The 18,055-nt window shown below is 59.3% G+C and overlaps 1 protein-coding gene across 7 annotated transcripts; it reads right to left on the reverse strand.

Moving 5' to 3' along the window:
- Positions 1 to 1,275: 1,275 nt before the first annotated feature.
- On the reverse strand, positions 1,276 to 18,042 carry CARMIL3 (capping protein regulator and myosin 1 linker 3). Of its 7 annotated transcripts, none has more exons than XM_070468837.1 (40): positions 17,823 to 18,042; positions 16,274 to 16,368; positions 15,915 to 15,965; positions 15,753 to 15,812; positions 15,552 to 15,667; positions 15,265 to 15,362; positions 14,957 to 15,027; positions 14,784 to 14,857; positions 14,500 to 14,575; positions 14,333 to 14,421; positions 13,777 to 13,871; positions 13,456 to 13,542; positions 13,138 to 13,247; positions 12,927 to 13,004; positions 12,267 to 12,343; positions 12,083 to 12,187; positions 11,921 to 11,990; positions 11,416 to 11,497; positions 11,192 to 11,288; positions 10,989 to 11,043; positions 10,736 to 10,908; positions 10,427 to 10,495; positions 10,115 to 10,208; positions 9,931 to 10,029; positions 9,373 to 9,501; positions 9,084 to 9,197; positions 8,526 to 8,701; positions 7,518 to 7,605; positions 7,226 to 7,363; positions 6,884 to 6,947; positions 6,558 to 6,766; positions 6,070 to 6,170; positions 5,137 to 5,452; positions 4,715 to 4,843; positions 4,012 to 4,078; positions 3,818 to 3,907; positions 2,246 to 2,364; positions 1,983 to 2,157; positions 1,697 to 1,807; positions 1,276 to 1,578 (listed from the first exon to the last, which is right to left on the reverse strand). In XM_070468837.1, the coding sequence occupies exons 1-40, from the start codon at positions 17,860 to 17,862 to the stop codon at positions 1,550 to 1,552; spliced, it is 4,116 nt and encodes a 1,371-aa protein (XP_070324938.1). In that variant the 5' UTR covers positions 17,863 to 18,042; the 3' UTR covers positions 1,276 to 1,549. The 7 variants fall into 7 exon arrangements, with proteins under 7 accessions (XP_070324938.1, XP_020736665.1, XP_070324936.1 ...); XM_020881006.2 differs by having other exon boundaries at positions 1,276 to 1,575; positions 1,983 to 2,163; XM_070468835.1 differs by having other exon boundaries at positions 1,983 to 2,163.
- Positions 18,043 to 18,055: the final 13 nt, after the last annotated feature.

Here is an 18,055-nt window from a genome sequence, read left to right on the forward strand (position 1 = left end):
GCTGAGCCTCATAGCTTTTAGAATTCAAAGTTCCACCTTTTAACAGGGAGACAAGGAAACGGACACAATTGCTTAATAGCACACAGTGTCACATCCTGGTCACGAAACCCCCTGAAGACAGGGGCTTCCCAGTGTGTGCAGATGTGCTGGACTGATTCCGGAGGCATCTTCCTGGTGCCCGTAACTCACCCCCAAACCTGGGATTCAGCCCATATGGCCACATCCTGTGGGAGGGGCCATGCCACGCACAGATCTTGAGCAAACAAGACATTAGTCATTCCCTAGTGAGGCCAGGGAAAAGGAGCAATTGTCTGGACGCTGCACGGGAAGACATCTGGGAACATGGTGGTCTGGATGAATATGACAGAAGGGTCACCAGGGCACTTCACTTTCCATCCCCAAAGCTGCTCATGTATTAAGGTAGCAATAATTTATTGAGCATCTCCTGGGTGCCAGGCACTGTGCCAGGGGTTGGGGCTACACCGGGGACTAAGACACAGCTCCTGCCCCTCGGGGAGGTGTGTGCATATAGAACAAAAATCCCACAGAGATGATCAGAACAAATGCATTGAGATATGACAGGCAAAAAGTATGCATCTATTGAGGAGGCAATGGGCCACAAGAGGAAGGGCTCAATTTGGATGAGTCAGGGGAAGGCATCAGGAAGGGCTTCACAGAGGAAGAGGCTCTTGAGCAGCATCTTGGATGCCAAGATTTGTTAGTACACTGATGGGAAACGATTAATTTTAATCATTGATCTTCTCTCGCTACAGGCACTTCTGCTCACCTGCAGGCCACTCTACTGTTGAGATTTCTGACTACTGATGGTGCCCCCGGGATGACACACCACCATTTAATTCCACCAATAGTGAGCCTGACTGTACATAAACAGACACACACACACACACACACACACACACACACACACACACAGCATACTGGTCCCGATCTCCTCCTGGGAAACCAGGACCTCCCCGATCCCACTGTACCTCCCCAAAGCCCAACACACACTGACGCTGGTTTCTGCCACCTTGGCCCCTTCTGCAGCCAGCTCTCAGTCCAGACCCTGCAAATGACACCCCCCTGCCTAGGGGCTTCCAAGCCCCCTCCCATCCAGCAGCTCTCCAGTCTTTCCCACCTCTTCCCTTAGAGGTCTAGCCCCATCTCTGGGGGGAATGGTCCCCACTTTTCCCCACTGTGGGGGCTTAAGGGAAGGGGAGCAGCTGGTGGGGAATAGGAGCAGAGAATGAGGAAGACAACAGAGACTCAGGCAGGCAGTGATTTTGTTTTTTTATTCTATACAAGTGGAGAGAGAGCCCCTGGGGGTAGAGGGACACATCCACCCTCCCAGGAGAGGAGACACCCCCCACCTCTAAGATCTGCAGAGCAAGCAGAGCCTCCCTCTCTCCAGGCTGCTCCCCCACGCCTCATCCTGCGCCCCTGGGACAGGGGCTGGCAGAGGGGCTTGGAGGTGTGGGGGCGGGTGGGGGTCGGAGTCCTTGTGAGGCACATGTCGCGAGGAGGGCTGGGGAGGGTGCGGTAGCGGCTGTCAGTCTGTTCCTGGCTCACTGGTTCCTGCTGGGAAAATCCAGGGAACCCTGTCTCCCCGGCAAGGAGAGCCAGCCACTCCTTGCGGGGGCGATACGCAGATGGATGGGTGGGCAGGGGGACCACCCTCTCACCGCCCCTCTGGCACCTGTGGGGTCAGGGGGCCGTCTTCTGTCAGGTTCCAGCTTGTCACAAGACTGCGCCCGTCGTGTCCGCTTAGGCTTCAGGGGGGCAGTCCGACGGCCTGGATCTGGGGGCCCTGCAATGACAGTCAAGGCAGGCCTGGCATGTGAGTAGGGCTCCCAGGCTGGGCGCTCACCCAGGCCATGGCTCCTGGCTGTCTGCACTCATCCTGTGCCCAGGAAGGGACCTGGGGGTGGGGGAGCAGCAAGGCCCCAGAGGTGCCCCACAGCCCCTCTAGCCAGGTGGCACACCTTGGATCTCAGGCTCCTCTTGGTCTTGCTGTGAGCCCAGCCTCAGCCGGGGTGTGTTCATTCCTGGGGCTGCACCCCCAGTCTCGACCTCCTCCCGGCCCCCTGGCTCCTGTGGGGGCCGGCGGCCCCTGGGCACAGCCACAGGCTTGGGAGGCTTCAGAGCTAATGGAGGGTCCTGCAGCTGGCAAAGAAGGAGGCTGGGTCAGTTAGTTTGTCCTTTTGCTTCATCAAAGTTCCCTCCCCAACGCCTTGCTGGCTCTCACCTTAGCATTCCTGGTGGGGACCGTCCTCTCTGGGAAGACAGCCCCCTCCTTTTCCTCCTCCCCATCTTGGGAGGCTGGGCTGGGGCTCTGGCAGCCATGGTTGGGGGCACTCTCCTCAGCTGGGGGATGGGAAGAGAGGAGAAACTGCAGGAAAAGACATTCTTGCATATAGCCCTCCCAGTCCCCTGTCCCTGTAAAGCCCTGGAGGCCAGGACTTTCCCCTCCAAGCCCCTCTGCTCCTCTGTCTCTGCCTTGGATGTCCCCTTCTGCTCTCCAGTTTCCTTAGCCCTTGGTCCCCAGGATCCTCCTGAGCCTGTCACCTCTGCAGGGAGCTCGGGCTGATTCTCTTGAAGAGCAGAGACAGAGCCAGGGTCTGGGGCCTGCTGGGTCCACAGGCATGGCTGCCCATCCAGGGCTGCAGTGGCCTGGGGCCCTGCCAAGGCTGCAGCCTGGCCTTCCTAGGACTCTCTGCCAGTCTGATTTAGATGGTTAATCTGGAGGAGAGGTGCCTGGCATTCTCGCTGCACCCTAGCCCCGCCTTGTGGCTTTATGCATTCCGAGCCCGAGGATATGTCACGTGGATGGGATTGTCTGTGTGTGTATCTGTGAGGTGCAGGTAAGGAAGACCTGGAGGGTACTGGCAATAGGTGTGTGTGGGTGGGGGGGAGCACCCAACAGCCGTGGTCTCCTAAATGAAAGCTGGAACCCCTCTTCGGGTGTCTTAGCTAGTCTGCTTATGGGATGGGATCATCAGGGAAGATGTACCAGGTGATGTGTTGGCCTTGGAGGATGGGGCAGGTGCCCAGGCGTTGCCAAGCCTCAGGCCAGCCTAGGTCTGCAGGGCACCCTCATGCCCTAGCCCTGGGGTGGGAGTGGAGGAGGGAAGGGAGTGTCAACCTCTCCAGGGAGATTTGTCCCTGTCGATGTTGTTGGAGGGTCACATTCCAGGCCTGTGGGAACTGAGAATGATGCCAAGCTGACTGGTTTTCCATTAGCGGCTCGCTAAATAAAAGGTGCTCTGAACCCAGCAGGAGGGAGGTGTCATACTATGATCCCCCACCCTTTATTCTGGAAGGTAAATAACTTGTTTGAGGTCAACACTACGGGTGGTGGCTGAGCCCAATCTAACACCCAGGGTGTCTGACCTCCAAGGCGGGGTCTCTTGCCCCTTCTGTGTGGCATCTTTCTGTGTGGGCAGAGGATGGTCTGGTGAGCTATTTGTAGAGGAGACTGGAATGTTTGAGGTGGACCTGGTTGTTATTGCCCACCATTTCCCCAGCTGAGATACAGAGAGAGGCCTTCTTTTTGGAGTGTACCATTCTGCTGATGGCCCTGCTCTAGAGAGTTCCCTGGAACCATCCACAAAGTTTTGTTCCTGTTGGCTCAGCCTGGCAAGGCACTTTTGTTCTGTGGGGCCTTTCTTGGTGGTTTGTTTTTTTTTGGATGTAGTTTTGTAAATATGCTGAAGCATCTTCACAATGTTGACATTGTACTGCCCCACCTTGATTGCTTCTGTCTCTTTGGACACACTCGGGCCTTCAGAGCTGCTGCCAGAAAAGAGGCTTTCCATACCTATGTGCCACGTGGCCTCTGCTCTGCGCATGGCGCTGAAACTCGGCTTGGTGCTTTGGGGGGGCGGTGGGGGCTTCCAGGCTCCAGGCCCTGGAGTGGAGGGAGAGGGCGGGGAAGGGGGAGGGGGGAAATGCATGTTAGGTGGGGCTCTGAGAGAGAGGTCAAAGGAAGGAAGTGAGGGCGACCATTCTCACCTGCATCATCCGAAGAACGCCGTTTCTGCCAAGCCTGGACGCTGCCCTCCAGGTCTGGGCCTGTGCCCTGAAAGGACAGCTGAGTCAGGTCATAAAAGAAGTCTCTTCCATGTGGGGACTGCAGTTAGCAAGGGGCTTCTGCTCTAGCATCTCGTGTCATTGGTCTCTAGACACTCAGATTCTTTTCCTCAAGGAATGATACCCATACCACCCCTAGGGGACATAAGAAATGGTTTACATGAATGAATATACTGTTATTTTAATATGTATTTATTTTATGTGTCATAGAAAAAACATGATTAGTACAAACCTGTGATTTTTAAAAGATGATAATGCTTAGGTCCAGACTGAGTTTAAAAAGGTGAGTTGCTTTCAATAAAAATATTATGTAAATAATGCCATGGTATGTGGATAAGGTAAAAGCAGTCATAAAGGTGATGATCAGGTCACCAAAATTTGGGAAGCAGCTCTAGAAGTTAAGTATTTTGGGGGCCACACACTTTATAAGGAAACAGAGGCTCTGGAAGGTTAAGTGACTTGTCCAGGGTTCTGAACCAAGTGTAGGGGCAGAACCGCAGCACACACCTTCCTCTCCAAAGCACTGCTCTCTCCACTGACCTACCAACCACAGGCCCATGGGGAGGGGAGGGTGGTAAGCAGGGACCTGGGGGACCCCCAGTTTGCTGCCCCAGGCTCCCCTCACCTCTCGTTTTCCATCAAAGCTCCAACCCTTGGCTCTTCCCAACCCGGGAAGGGCGACACCGTGGACCCTTGGTTGCTGTGCTGTCCCAGGGGCCTGGCCTCCCTCCCCAGGCTCTGCCCCCTCGGTGCCCTGGAACAAGGTTACAGGTTTAGAAGCAGTTTCTTATGGAGAAGGGGCTCCACAACCCTCCAAGCCCCATGTCTGGAAGCCCTACCCAGACTCTCTGAGGAGCCCTTCCACTGCCCTCATTTGCATGCTGGGAGTCTGGGTCACCAGGCTTAGCCCAAGGAGCCAAGGAGTGGAGACCTGGGATGACAAAGTTCTCCTGATCCCTGAGTTCTAGCATCCTGCCATTAATTGCCTGGGGTGGATGGGCCCTGTTGGGGCAGCAAACCAGGACTCAGAACCCCTGCTTCACTTACCGTCTTCCTGCGGAAGGAAGGCCCCCGGCTCCCGCCAAATGTGGGGAGGAGGCTGCTTTCCTCCTCGGGGCTCCAGCAGGGGGAGGAGTTATTGCCAAGGCTGGGGGGGTCTGGGCTGGGGGGGCTCTCCTGAGTCGGGGGTGGGGGTGGGGGAGGAGGGAGGAGGAGCCCCGTGGTGGGGGAGCCTGGCCCCCTGTCCCCCTTGAAGCTCCGGGGCCGGCGAAAGTGAAACAGGCCTCGGCGCCTTTTCTTCTGGAGTGGAGGCAGCGGCGGTTCGGAGAGGCCTGGACGCAGGGTCCTCAGAGTCCGGGGGTAGCTGGGTAGGGTTGGAGTGAGTTAGTGACAAAGTCGTGGGGAGATCCCAATGCCAGATGCTGAGGTCGTTCCGGGCCCAGGGTGGCGCTGGCATTACCGTTGTGGTTCTCAGAATACCCCACTCTCCTCTCTCATCTAATGTTCCCTGCTGTTCCATAACTCTGGCTACATATTCCCAGGGGATGGGGTCCTCACCTTTCCTGTCATTAACCCTCCAGCAGTCTCTTCCCTCCCAGGGACCCCTTCCCCCACCTCCTCTCAGCCTCTCCAAGTGACCCAGTTCCTTCTGGAGAGAAGCGGGGGCATCTGTGCAGGACAGTGACAGCATGTCCCCTCCAGGCCTGGCACCACTGTCATCCCATCCCAGGGCCTGCTACCCAACCCCCAACTCCTGCAATCCCACTCTGGGGGCTCATTCCAGCCCCATTCCTTCCAGCTGTCCTGAGGAGAATCAGAGAACATGGGAATTAAGGGCTGGGTGGGGAAGAAAGAGAATGTGGGGGGAAATGTCCTAGACAGACTGCCACTGGAGAAACCTCCCTGGGAGGTGGGTGGACACAGGAGCTTTTCTAGGGCCTCGGGGCCTGCTGAAACTGGGGGTGTGCCTGGATGCCACACCTGGAGCTTTCATCCATGACCCTTCTGCTGAAGAAGTCCTCCAGCCCCTCATCCAGGCGGGTGGCCATTCCGTTCTCCTGACGGGTCCCAGGTACTGGTGCCTGCTGGGAGGAAAGTCCTGTAGGATATATTATCTGGGTGAGGAAGCCCTCCTCCCCTCTATTCAAGGCCAGCCCCCTGGGACTTGACCTTGCCTCCTCCTGACCCCATGCAAACACAGACTTCAGGCTACATGGGTATCTCAAGCCTGGCGGCTCTTGGCTCTCACCAAGATGGGAACTGCCACTGTCCAGCAGACAGATTTCCTATCTGTGACCAGGTCTAGTTCCATCCAATCTGGATACTTCCTTTTCTGTTCCATGGCCTGCCTGAGCCCCCGCCCGATCCTGCAAGGCTAGGACCTCTGGCATTGGTGCCCTAGAGCTAGAGTCCCTGGCTCTGGCATTGCTAAGTGAAGTTGGTCCTCTGGTGAGGCCTTAGGGACTCACACTAGGCCGACCAGGTCCTGGAGGGGTGGTCCTGGGGGGCCGGGGTCTCCCTTGTGTTTGATGCCTTAGTTTATAGCCATGAGTGGGCAGCTCGGATAGACCTTCCCAGGAACCACTAGTTGCAGGCTGGCTGCTCCCGAGTCCTGAGAACCAGCCAGGGGGGATTCCCAGGCTCCCCAGCTGACTTTCCATGTCCTGAGGGCTCCCACCTGTGGGGAGAGCAGTGTTAGAGGGATTGGCAGGAGAGATGGGGAGAGAGCAGACTGGAGAGGCAGAGAGAAAAGAAAGAGAATCAGTGCCATTAGCACGGAGGCTGGAAGACTCACTAATGAAGGCAGATACTGGCCGGATCTTGCGGCAGCGTTTCTGCTTTTTGATGGCCATGGTGTCCTGCAGAGAGGGAGGCGAATGATGGGGCCTGGTGGCAAGTCCCAGGAGACTCACCTGGAGCCTCCCATTCCTCATGAAGTCTTTTCTTTAGAGTCCATCCTGCCTCCCTGTCCTCAGGCAGCGGAGGCAATGGGACGAGGGAAGAGGCTGGGAGGGATCAGGGTGAAGGGATGAGACCCAGTGTGGGGCAGAGGGTGGAGTCCAGGGACGTAAAAAGGGACAGTGGTTTGCAGGTTCAGAGGCAGGGCCAAGGTTAAGGAGGGGAGGGGGGTGCTCACAATGTTGGTTCCAAGCTCATCATCTGTGGTCTCCTCGTGGTCGTGGTTCCGGCCTCGGCCTCGGGAGGACAGATCCTGCCCTTGGCCTGGCCCCCCTGGTGGATCTGACAATGTTCTTAGCTGGGCCAGGTGTCGGGCCTAGGGAAGGACAGATGTGAACAAGGAAGATCAAGATCCCGAGGAGGTTGTCTGCCTCCCAGGATCTTGATGGGGAGGGTTGGGGGGGCAGGTGGGCTGATGTGGGATGGGGTAGAGGCCCTCCCTGGGCCTGGTGGAGGCTCAGAAGTCTTACCAGGCTCTTGTGGGAGTGGTATAGCTCCTGCAGGATCTCATCTACTATGGAGTTGGTCAAGTAGGTGACGACTGAGAGCTTCACTTCACTGTGGGCACAGGGGGAGTGACTCAGCTCCCCGCTCCCCACCTCGGAGTCTCTGCCCCAGCCTTTCCTAGATGCCTGAGGGAGTGGGCCAGCTGCCCTGGCCGCCCACGGAGAACACAGCTGCTGTACAAGGTACCCTGGGTCTACCATTCAGCTCCACCCACAGCCCTTCCAGCCTAGGGGTGTGTGGATGAGCAGGGTGGACGAAAAGGAACTGCGGGGAAGGAGGAGCAGAGGGGCTCTGGGCCAGGCCCCTGGAGCTCCAGGGCAACAGAGAGAGGTCAGTCGAGTTGCTGAGTGAATTCTGCTGGCCTCAGCTGGCATCATTGACTCAATGGACACGAGTTTGAGCAAACTCCAGGAGATAGTGAAGGACAGGGATACTTGGAGTGCTGCAGTCCATGGGGTCACAAAGAGCTGGACACAACTGAGTGACTGAACAACAACTGCTATAACAGCAGGAACCAGTACTTCTTGAGCTTGCCTGTTTCATGGGTTTGGGTTATAATTTTCCTTCGTTTCCTTGTCTTGAGAGGTGGCACCCAGACTGGAATGAAAGAGTGCTCTAGGGGCCATGAAAACTTGGGGGCATAGGCAGTGCAGTCCATGTACCCGTATTCCTTGTCTCTACCTCTCAGGAGGCTGTGCTTTGTCTTTAGAGGTCAATTCCTGGGCTCTGTGTGCGGCTGTGTGTATGTGTACATCTGTGTGCACTGTCTGGACTCCTAAACCCCAGCTCAGCATTTACACTTCTAGGGCAAAGACCAGTCAGACCCTAAATAGCAAGGTTGCAGTTGGTTAAAGATTCATCTCTTATAATGGAGGCTGTCATTCATTATTCATTGCTGATAGCTGGGCCCTGGAGTCCCTAAGTGCTCAAGGCCAAGTCCAGCCCGCCCCAGCCCCGCCCCTGCCTCTCACTCCAGCTTGTTCTGAATATCCTGTCCCGCCTGCTCCAGTAGAGCCCCGCGGATGAAGTTCCGGGGCACGGTGACACGCTCGGCCACGTTGCTCAGCATCTTGTTGTGCCCTTCGGCCACCCGCATGGCCACGGGGCATAATTCCTGCGTCAGGCTGACCATGGACTCCAGGATCACCTAGTGTGGGAGGAAAGGAGGCCAGAGCCCCAAGGAGGTCAGGGCTGGCCCCACAACGGAAGAGACTGCAGTGTGTCTAGCTCATCAAGGTCACAGGGCAGGTTAGCAGCAGAGCCTTGGACACTCAGGCCTCCCCACATCCTGGTCAGTGTTCCTGCCATCCTACCACATGGACACATGGAGAGGGGAGAGTCAGTCTAAGGATCAGAGTCCAGAGGGAGAGGTCAGAGTTCAGGGGCTAAGGCAGCAAACATCCAAGCCCAGTTTTCTGGCAATGCCTTGGCGCAGCAGGCGTGTAGGTGGTCTTCTGTATTTCCTTCTAGCCCACAGTAATCCCCCTGTGCTGACTTCTGCCCTTGGCTAAGGGTCCCCCGGGACTTGCCTGCAGCTCCTTGTCCACAGCCTTGGACACCTCACTGGCCACTGACTCCAGCCTCTGCCGCACAGGCCCGTCGTTGGCCAGCATGTGACCGAGCTCGTAGAGGCTGGGAAACAGCTGAAGAAGGAACAGGGTCTGATCAGAAAGCCAGAATTGGGCCTTGCTGGGTCCCTGGGGGCCCCGGGCTAGGAGGGTAGATGCACGGGGCAGGGGCTGGATACTCCTGGGTTGGCACGTGGCCCTCCTGTGCTCTCCAGACTTTCAGGGGAGGGTGGAGCTGCAGAATGCTCACCGCCCGGGAGTTCTTGGCATCCTTGATGAGATCCCGGGCGTAGAGCAGCTCGTCCTGCACAGGCTCCAGGGGGCACAGCCTCAGGGCCCGGACCTCCTCCTGAACCCGTCCGCACAGTCGCTGCAGCATCTGCAGCACAGTGGCAGGAGTGTCAGGGGGGACCCCCACCTCTTCACCTTCCCAGGTGGGCCCTGGGCGCCCCATTTCTGGGCTCCCTTGGACCATGTCGCTGGTGCCGGCACTGACGGGGCAAGGGTGACGTCTGCGGATGGCCTGTCCCCTCCTCTTCTTGGAAGGCCCTTCTTGAACGCTCAGCAGAGCTCCCTCAGTCCTGGGACCCCTTGTCCGAGACCCCTGCTGTTTGCCCACATGTTCTCTCATGTTTGGGGCCCACGTTCTGCACATCCTGTTTGCTCTCCCACATGCTCAGTCCAGCTGTAGGCACCTCAGGATGCCTCTCTCCTGACCCCTCCCCACCCCGTCCTGCATTCCAACACATCACCCCTGTGCTCCCCGCATGCCCACGTGCGCCCCCGTGTCCCCGAGGGAAACGTTTACTTGCTCGGCGCTGCTGGTCACCAGGCCCTGCTGCAGCCTGAAGGCCTGCTCCTGGGGGCATGTCTGGGAATGATTGTTCCTCACCAGGCACCACTGGATCTAGAGATGATGGGTGGGTGGGGTCAGGACCAGGGCAGGCGGGCTGGCCCCTGCCCCCGGGGATCCGCCCTGCTCAGGCCACCACCTTCTGCCAGACGTCCTCGGTGCGCTCGGGGGCACTGCGGTAGGCTTGGGAGATATCGCTCACTGGGAAGGACATGAAGCGCAGCGTGTGGTTGCTGTGGGACAGAGTGGCCCAGCTGGGTGGGGAGGAGGTGCAGGGCAGGCTCCTGCTACCCACACCCCCCTCTTGCTGACCATGTCCCTCCATGGTCCTCCTCAACATTTTTATGCAATTAGGTCAGGTGGGCTGGACTGGGGCTTGTGAAGTTCAGGCTGGATCCAGGTACAGGGAGGCTGGGGGCTTGGTTAGGGCAGGGCCTTAGCGCGTACTCACCTCTCCAGGGCCCTTGCAATGTCCAGAAAGCCCAGGGCGGATGTATTGTTCCGATCCCAGAGGATAGTTCTGGGGAAAGGGTGGGCATCAGCTTGTTACCCCTCCTACTGGGCCTCTCTTAGGGAGCAGGGACACCCCCGCCGGGACCTCTCCCACCTTTCCTGGTTAATGAGGCTGACTCAGAGATAGTCCTGGGACTAAGGGTCTCCTGGAAACTGGGATATAAGCAGTGAGGCAGCAGGGAGGGCAGGTATGTGTGTTTGGGGCAGGGCTGGGGCACAGGTGAGAGGGTTGAGGCGTGGGCCCCACCTGAGGGAGGAGTTTATCTGCAGGGCCTTAGACAGCATCTTGGCCCCGATGTCCTCCATGCCATTGCCGCTCAAATCCACCTTTGCCAGGCAGGTGTTGCTGCCCAGGGCATTGATGAGGATGCTGGTGCGAAGCTTCAGCCGGGAGTCTGCCACCGACAGTGACTGCAGGGACTGTGTGGGCAAGTGGGGGGTTGGACCCGGTCCCTGCAGCCCCCATCACTGCAGGTCCCCTCCCAGGCCCCGGCACTCACACAGTCCTCTTCCTGGATCAGCTGTACCAGCTTGTGGAGGATCTCCTCCAGGGTCCTGCGGGGAGTCGGGGCTCAGAGTAGGAGGGGAGGGGCTGGGGTCATGCTACTGGAGCAGCAGAAAGGTGGTCAGGGGTGATACAGTGAGCCAAAAGGATAGGCCAGTGATGGAGCAGGGGTCTGGGGGTATAGGGAGGGGGCCTCACTTGGCCTTGACGTTGAAGTTCTTGCCCAAGAACAGGTGCTTGAGAGACTTGTTCTTCCCAAGTGCAGGCACTAGTGTCAGGAGGTCCGAGTCGAACCCTGGCCGGCAGATGGAGAGGCCTAAACTAGAGGCCCGAGGCTCACGGGAGTCACCTGAGGGTTTCTCCGTCAGGCTCTAGGCCCCTGTCCCCACCTGGCCCCCAGGAAGGGAAGGGCCCCCACTCACCATTGTCTGACAGGTCTAGGCTGCCCACACAGGTGACAGCCCCCAGCTGCTCCTGCAAAGCCTGGGCTCCAGCTGAGCGGAGCTGTAGGGACACAGTAGGGGTGAGGCAGGAGGCATGGGTTGGAGTGGAAGATAGGGCCCCTCTAATGCTCAGAGATAAGAGGAGTCACGCCAGGATTCAAGGTCAAGTTGGGTCTCGGGTGTGAAATCAGGAGGCCCCTTCTCCACACCAGATCCCTCCCCAGGGCTCTCTCTCCCCTTCCTGCGGCCAGAAAAATCTCTGGGCCGCTGCTCTGGAGACAGCCTGCTCCTGCCATCTGCTGGGAAAGCCTGGTATTTCCCATTCCCAAGCGGTCAGGGAGGGGATACCGGAGACTGGAAATGACCTCTAGAAAGAGTGGAGGTATGGTCAGGTTGTGGGGCTGCAGAGGGGGAGTGCAGAGGCAACGTGGAGTCAGAGCTTGACTTAGGTCAGAGAGATGAGTGGTGGGGGAAGGGGGCTCACCTCACAGCTGCTGAGGTCCAGGTGCAGATCGCTGAGGTGACTGTTGAGGGACAGGCCCTGGAGCAGCGCCCTGTGGGAAGAAGGTCAGCCGGTCCACCTTTACCCTTCGCCCCTTCTCCCAGGGCTCCCCCTCAGACGCCCCCAACCCTGCACCCACCCGACCTGAGGGCCTCCAGGGGCAGCCTCGTGGCCGATAGGTTGACATGGCTCAGAGTGTAGGCGCTGCTGAAGAACTGCTTGAAGGCCGGGGGGGCCTCCCGGCCCTTCCTGCAGAAATGTCTGGGGTCAGCAAGGGAGGGGGTGCCCACGGCTTACCCCGCCCCTCCCCACAACCCTGAGCTCCCACCTGTGGGAGCAGCTGTTTCGAGCCAGGTTGAGGTAGGTGAGGTGGGAGCAGCAGCCGTGGAGCAGCGCGCCCAGAAGCTGTGGAGGGAGACAGGGCACATCTCACGGGGCTGGGAGGGCTGCTGGGAGGGGCAGCGAGGACGCCCGCCTCCAACCCCACCAAGGTCCTGGCGCTTCACCCTTGCTGGTCAGTCTGTGCAAGTCCCGCTCTGCCTGCCCCACTTAGCCTCTTCAAGCCTCAGTTGCCCCTCTGTAGAAAGTGGGTCTCCTCCCACCGTCCTGGCCCCAGGGGTGTGAGAGGCTCATAGGCAGTGGGTGTGTTAAAGTCAGGGCCGCCACAGGCTTAGAAGGTGGCTGGTTCAAGTTACGGAAGGAGTCCTTTCCTCTGGGGGGACTCAGCCCTGCGCTGGGGCACACAGCCAGGGCATGGGTCCAGGCTGGCCTTCAGGCACACCCAGCACAACCTTGGGCAGCGCATAGACAAAGTGTCACATGGGGGTAAGCTTTGGGGTCGCTTAGGAATAACCTGAAGTCATCCTGCCAGCTCTGTCCACCTCTCTACTCAAAGAGAGTAGAGACCAGAGAATATAAGGTGAGGCAGAGACACACCCTGGCCTCCCCAAGTCCCTGCAGGCTGGCTCCCCCATCACCAAGCCCTCACCGAGTCGATGGTGCAGTCGGTCCCCGCCAGGTCCAGGTGCACCAGGGCATTGGGCTGGGCCAGGAAACTGTAGAGGGCCTGGGAAGGGAGGACAGAGGGGGCTGCAGGGGGAGGGGTGACAGAGCCCCTCCCCTCCCCAGGGCTAAAGGGCAGAGACTCCAGGCCCTGAGTGTATTTCTGCAGGGACTTGAGGCTCTGTTCATGGACTCACATTGGCCTCATCGGTGGCGAGCAGCCCAGGGTTCTTGCTCAGGTCCAGGTACCGGAGGGAGCTGGCAAAGGCCGGGTTGGCCCCAAAAGTCTGGCCCAGCGCCTGGAGCCCTGAGGACAGCGGGCACTGGGCTGGGTTGGCCCCCATCCCCACCTCTCCCCCTTGCACACAACTCTTCCCCACTCCCCAGCTGTGCTCCTGTCCCTTCAGTGATCCTGGGATGCCGTGTGCATGGGCGGGGCCTCTGGGACTTGACACTGAAGGCAGTGTGGGGAGGGGTGGGTCAGGGTCAGAGGTCAGGGGTCCCGGGGCAAGTACCTCGAGGGGAGATGGCAGTCTTGGCCAGGCACAGTTTGGTGAGGCCAGTGGGGAAGCAGAGGAGCTGCTGGCTCAGACTGAGGAAACCTGGGGAGTGGAGAGAGAAAAGGGCCTCCCTGAGAGATGGGCAGTGGGGGCAGGCGGTGCAGAGTCAGACGGAGGGCTTGAGTGGAACGTGGGCCTGGGGTCTAGGATGGAGGTATTGGGATAGGGGCTGGCGTCAGGTCGGAGAGTCCCTCTCCAGCCCAGGGTTGGGCTCTGGGCTGGGCCGGAGGGGGTTCTGCATTCGCGGTGGGGGCTGGGTTCAGGGCCGGGGCTCACCCTTGTCCTCGATGGGGTTGTGGGACAGAGTGAGGGCATGCAGCACACAGCTCCCGTTCTCCCCAAACACCCCGGCCAGCTTCTGGACAAAGTCCCTTCAGGGGAGGGGAGGAAGGATGTGTTTGTCCCAGGCTCTGGGCTTCCCCTCCTCCTCCATCTGCCTGCCTGGCTGGGGCTGCGATGGTCAGAGGTCCCCACAGGTGGGGAGCAGCTCAGGGCCTGCAGGGAGCCTGCTGTCACTCAGGAGTGCCTGGGGAGTGGCGCTGAGACAAAGCCCAGCTGTGGGTCCTCGAGACCGGAGCAGGGTAGTCTGCTCTGTGGCTGATGGCAGAAGGGGATGGGGCTCGGAGACATTGGGGAAGGCCGTGGAGCTGGGGGTCAGGAGGCTTAGGTGGGACTTGTTGTGTGCCCTCTTTGGGCTTCAGTCTCCTCTTCTGTAAAGTGAGGAGCTGGATGAGATGGTTCCACATCACGAGAACTACATCATGCTCTGAGGTTCTGGGACCCTAAGACTACATCAAGGGACACCACTGCCCAAGAAGGAGGCTGGCCTCACGTCTTAAGCCCGGCATTGTCCAGCACCAGCTCTTCAAGGCTCCCCGACTTGCTCAGGGTGTGTAGCACCTGTTCTAGCACTTCGGAACCCTGGGGACAGAGGGGGTCATGTGGTCAGGAGCCACAAAGGGCACTACTCTCCCGTCCCCCATTCCTCCTAGACCCTACCAGCCGCAGGTCTTTGCAGTAGAGTTTGGTGAACCATTGGTTGTAGGCCAGGGCTGCCACCATTAGGGCCAAGTCTCTGTGGGAAGATTGATGGGGGCAGGAAGATGGTGAGCAGGTGACTGGGGCAGGAGAGAAGAGACGAAGGATGGGGTGGTTGGAAGCCTAGATGGGTGGAGGGCAGTGGGTGTGGGGGCTGGGAGACAGAGTCCAGGCTGGGTGGGACCACAAGGGCCAGGGCTGGGCTAAGGCTGGAATGCGGGGTTAAGTCTATCCCAGAAACTTACCGGCTCTCCAAGTGGCTGAAATCCAAAAGATTGAACTCTCGGTTATCCTCGGCATGATAGATGGTGTCCACATCCTTGGAGAGGTGGAACTGGCTCATATCTGCTCTCCTCCTCCTTGGCCCCCTCCCACCAGGTCCCACCTGCCCGCCTGCCAGGTCCCTGCCCAAACGCACCCATTGCACCTCTTCACGGCAGTGCAGCCCATTGTAGTCACACAAGGCAGCGTAGGTCTCAGAGAAGCCACCTGTGGGGCAGGAGATGGGCTGGCTCCTTAAAGGCTAAGGGGGTGGGGAAGAGACTTGGAGTTCAAGGAAATGTCAAGGTCATTTTATGTGCCAGTGTCTTGGGTTCCTGCAGCATCACGAACCTCTGAGGTCTGGAGGCTGTGGAGTCTCAGGGCAGGCAAAGCCCTATACACAGAGGACTGAGCAAGAGGCAGGGTGGTGTAGGCCCCCCTTCCCTTGAATCTGCCCCTGCTCACCGCAGACACTGTGGGTGGTGGATGTGGAAGTCTCAGAGTTGGGGGATGTGTCTCGGGGCCCATCCGGGGTGTCTGCATTTCCACGCCGGATTAGACTCCTGGAAAAACAACAAATCCATCCCAAGAGGGCTGGAAAGAGGCTCTCAATTCTTCCTCTGTTACAGCTTCTGGATCCCCAGGAAAAGCAGGACTGGGGACATGAGAGCTCTTCTTGATGTCACGGGGTCCCAGGACCAGGGGAAGGAGGGAGGGGGGAGGAGGAGAGAGACTCCTCCTTTGCCACTCACCCAGGGCCAGGGCAGACCTTGGAGAGGGCAGAGCTCACGTGTCGTGTCACCTGGTCCACGCTCTCAGCCGATGGCAGCCGCATGCTCACCATGCCACGCTCCGTCTCCACCAGGATCTGGGGGAGAGGGAGCAGCATGGCCTCAGACAGGGGTTCCCTCCTCTTGCTGACCCAGGAGGCGGGCCCACGCTCCAGTGCTCACCTGGTTCTGACTGAGCGTGTTGAAGGCGCGGATCTCTAGGACATTGAAGGAGCTCTCCACCTGAGGGGTGGGGGCATGGGAACGTTCAGCTCCTGGTCAGGGCCTGGCTGCTGGGCTCAGGAGAGCACCCTGGGTGTTCTCCCACTCATCAGCCCAACTCACCTTGGCTGGGACTTTAAGGGGGAAGAAGTGGAGACGCCAGGAGGTCAGGGCCTTCAGAGAGGGAAAAATAGAATGTCAGCAGCAAATGGTAGTTTCCTGGGCTCTAGTCCCCCTGCCCTCTGTCAGCCCCTCAGCCCGTGTGCAACTCCTGCCAGCTGGCCTTCTGCTGTGGAAGTCCCCGCTTCTCTCTTATGCCCTGCCCCAGGTTCCTGGACATCCAGCCAGTCCAGCCTCCCCCTCCCACGGCTATGTCTTTTTAGCACTCCTCCACCTCTGTCTCCTTTGCCCCCCAGGCTCCTTGCCTTTGCCAGCCCGGGTGCCCTTGATCCCCCTCCCCTCCTCTAGTCCACTGCCCTCACCAGTACTCGGTCCTCGAACTTCTTGGGCTTTGTCTCCAGCTTCACGCGATGTTGTTGGAGCACAGCCCCTTGGCTCAGGCACCTCCGGATGCTGTCTGCAGGTGGATGGTAGGCTGCTCAGGGGCCCCCTTACCCCAGCCGCCCCCACATACCCAAGGCCCTCCAAGGGCAGGGTCAGAGAGGAGGAGAGAGAATCAGGGAGAGACAAAGAAGAACAGGAATTGAGACCTTTCCTTCTTGGGTGACTTTTTCTATTAGAAAGGCAGGGGTGCTACGGAGAAAACTCTGGCTTCTGATGTCCCTGAGTTGAGGGACATCAGTATTTGGGTGGCACTCTGGGAGAGTGTGAAGGATTTTCCCAACCCGTGCACTCCAGCAGCTGTCAACCCCCACAGAGTGAGTCAGTGTGTAGGGGCGCGGGGGTGTCCCACTACATGCTTGATGGTCTGGGTGTGGTGTCTGCCTTTTACTATGTGTGTAAAGAAGATGCCAGGGAGCTTGTGTTGGGGATGGGTAAGTGTGAATGAGTATGCTGTACTTGCAGTTGTGAAAGGGGCACAGAGCCAGCCAGTTCTCCTGTGGGTGGGGGGTAGGGAGGTAGGAAGGAGTTAGTGTTTAAACGAGTCCCATATCCATCTGTTGGAGAATCATCCAGATATCCCAGTGCGTGTGCGTATGCATGCGTGCGTGTGTGTGCAGTTTCTGTAAAGATGTGTGTACACACATCTCACAACTGTGCTTGTGTGCCTCTGGAGGTGTGGGAAATCGGCACGGTGTAGCATGCCTCTGAGTATCCTTGAGAGTCCTGGTTTCTGCGTGGGCTAGCCTGTGCTCCCACCTCTGGGGGTCAGGGTTGTGGCTGTGCTGGTGGGGGGGGGGGGTCGGTCTTGGTTTGGAACAGTCTGAGAACCCGGCAAACAGGAGAGGCCTTGAGGTGTGGGTGTGGGGTAGAGAGCAGGGGGCAGGCTGGTATGGGGATTGTTGTAGGTGAGCTGCAGAGACCCTGCTCCCGGTGTTAGCTCCAATCCAAGCCCTCTTCCCTGACTCCCGTCTTTGCCCCCACTGGCCTGGGCACAGCCGGGCTTCTGGAGGGGCTCTTTGGAGCCAGTTCCGGGGCGGGGCCGGGAGGAGGGAGGGTGTTAAGCCTAGAGGCGGTCAGGACCTGGGGCAGCTCCCATCACCCGGCGGGGCGGGCCTGGCCCCGCCTGGCGGGGGAAAGGGGACTCTCCAGCCGGGAGACTGGATGCTTCGCCTAGGGATGGGCCAGGATAGCTGAGAGTCAGCCCCAGGGAGAGAGAAGGGACTGCACCTGTCACTGAAGATCGGGACGGGCGGCTCTGGGACAGGTAGGTCCTGACGGGAGAGGCGAAGGGGCAGCGGAGGATGCTCTGGGGACAGCGATGCCTCGAGCTGGGATGCAGGGTCAGGGGGCTGCCCTGGAACTGGGATGCATGAGGGGCGGAGGGACCGGGGTGTACCGCGGTGAGGAACGCACTAGGGCTGGGAGGCTCCCGGACGGAGCGTCCCAGAGACCACCGCAGCCTCGTACCTTGCAGCTCGCGGGTGAGCTCCGCGCTGGACTTGGCCATGGCGGCCGCTGCTGCCGCTGTTGCTGCAGAGGAGCCTCTGTCGCTGCCGCCGAGGAGCCGCGGCACATGCTAGACCCGGCTCCGGCAGGGCCCGGGCGCTGAGCGCTGCAGCAGCCGCGGAGCCCGCTCCTGTCAGGGGCGGCTGCGCGAGCGCTCCTCCCCCCGCCTCGGAGCGCCGGGTCTCCCGCCCCGC

This window comes from Odocoileus virginianus, chromosome 6, assembly GCF_023699985.2.
Source record: "Odocoileus virginianus isolate 20LAN1187 ecotype Illinois chromosome 6, Ovbor_1.2, whole genome shotgun sequence".
Taxonomy (NCBI): domain Eukaryota; kingdom Metazoa; phylum Chordata; class Mammalia; order Artiodactyla; family Cervidae; genus Odocoileus; species Odocoileus virginianus.

Coding starts and splice junctions, on each gene's coding strand:
- CARMIL3 (XM_070468833.1), bottom strand. CDS start 17,862: ATGGCCAAGTCCAGCGCGGAGCTCACCCGCGAGCTGCAAG. Junction 16,369..17,822: donor GCTCACCCGCGAGCTGCAAG/GTACGAGGCTGC, acceptor ATCCACCTGCAG/ACAGCATCCGGAGGTGCCTG. Junction 15,966..16,273: donor AGTTCGAGGACCGAGTACTG/GTGAGGGCAGTG, acceptor CCCTCTCTGAAG/GCCCTGACCTCCTGGCGTCT.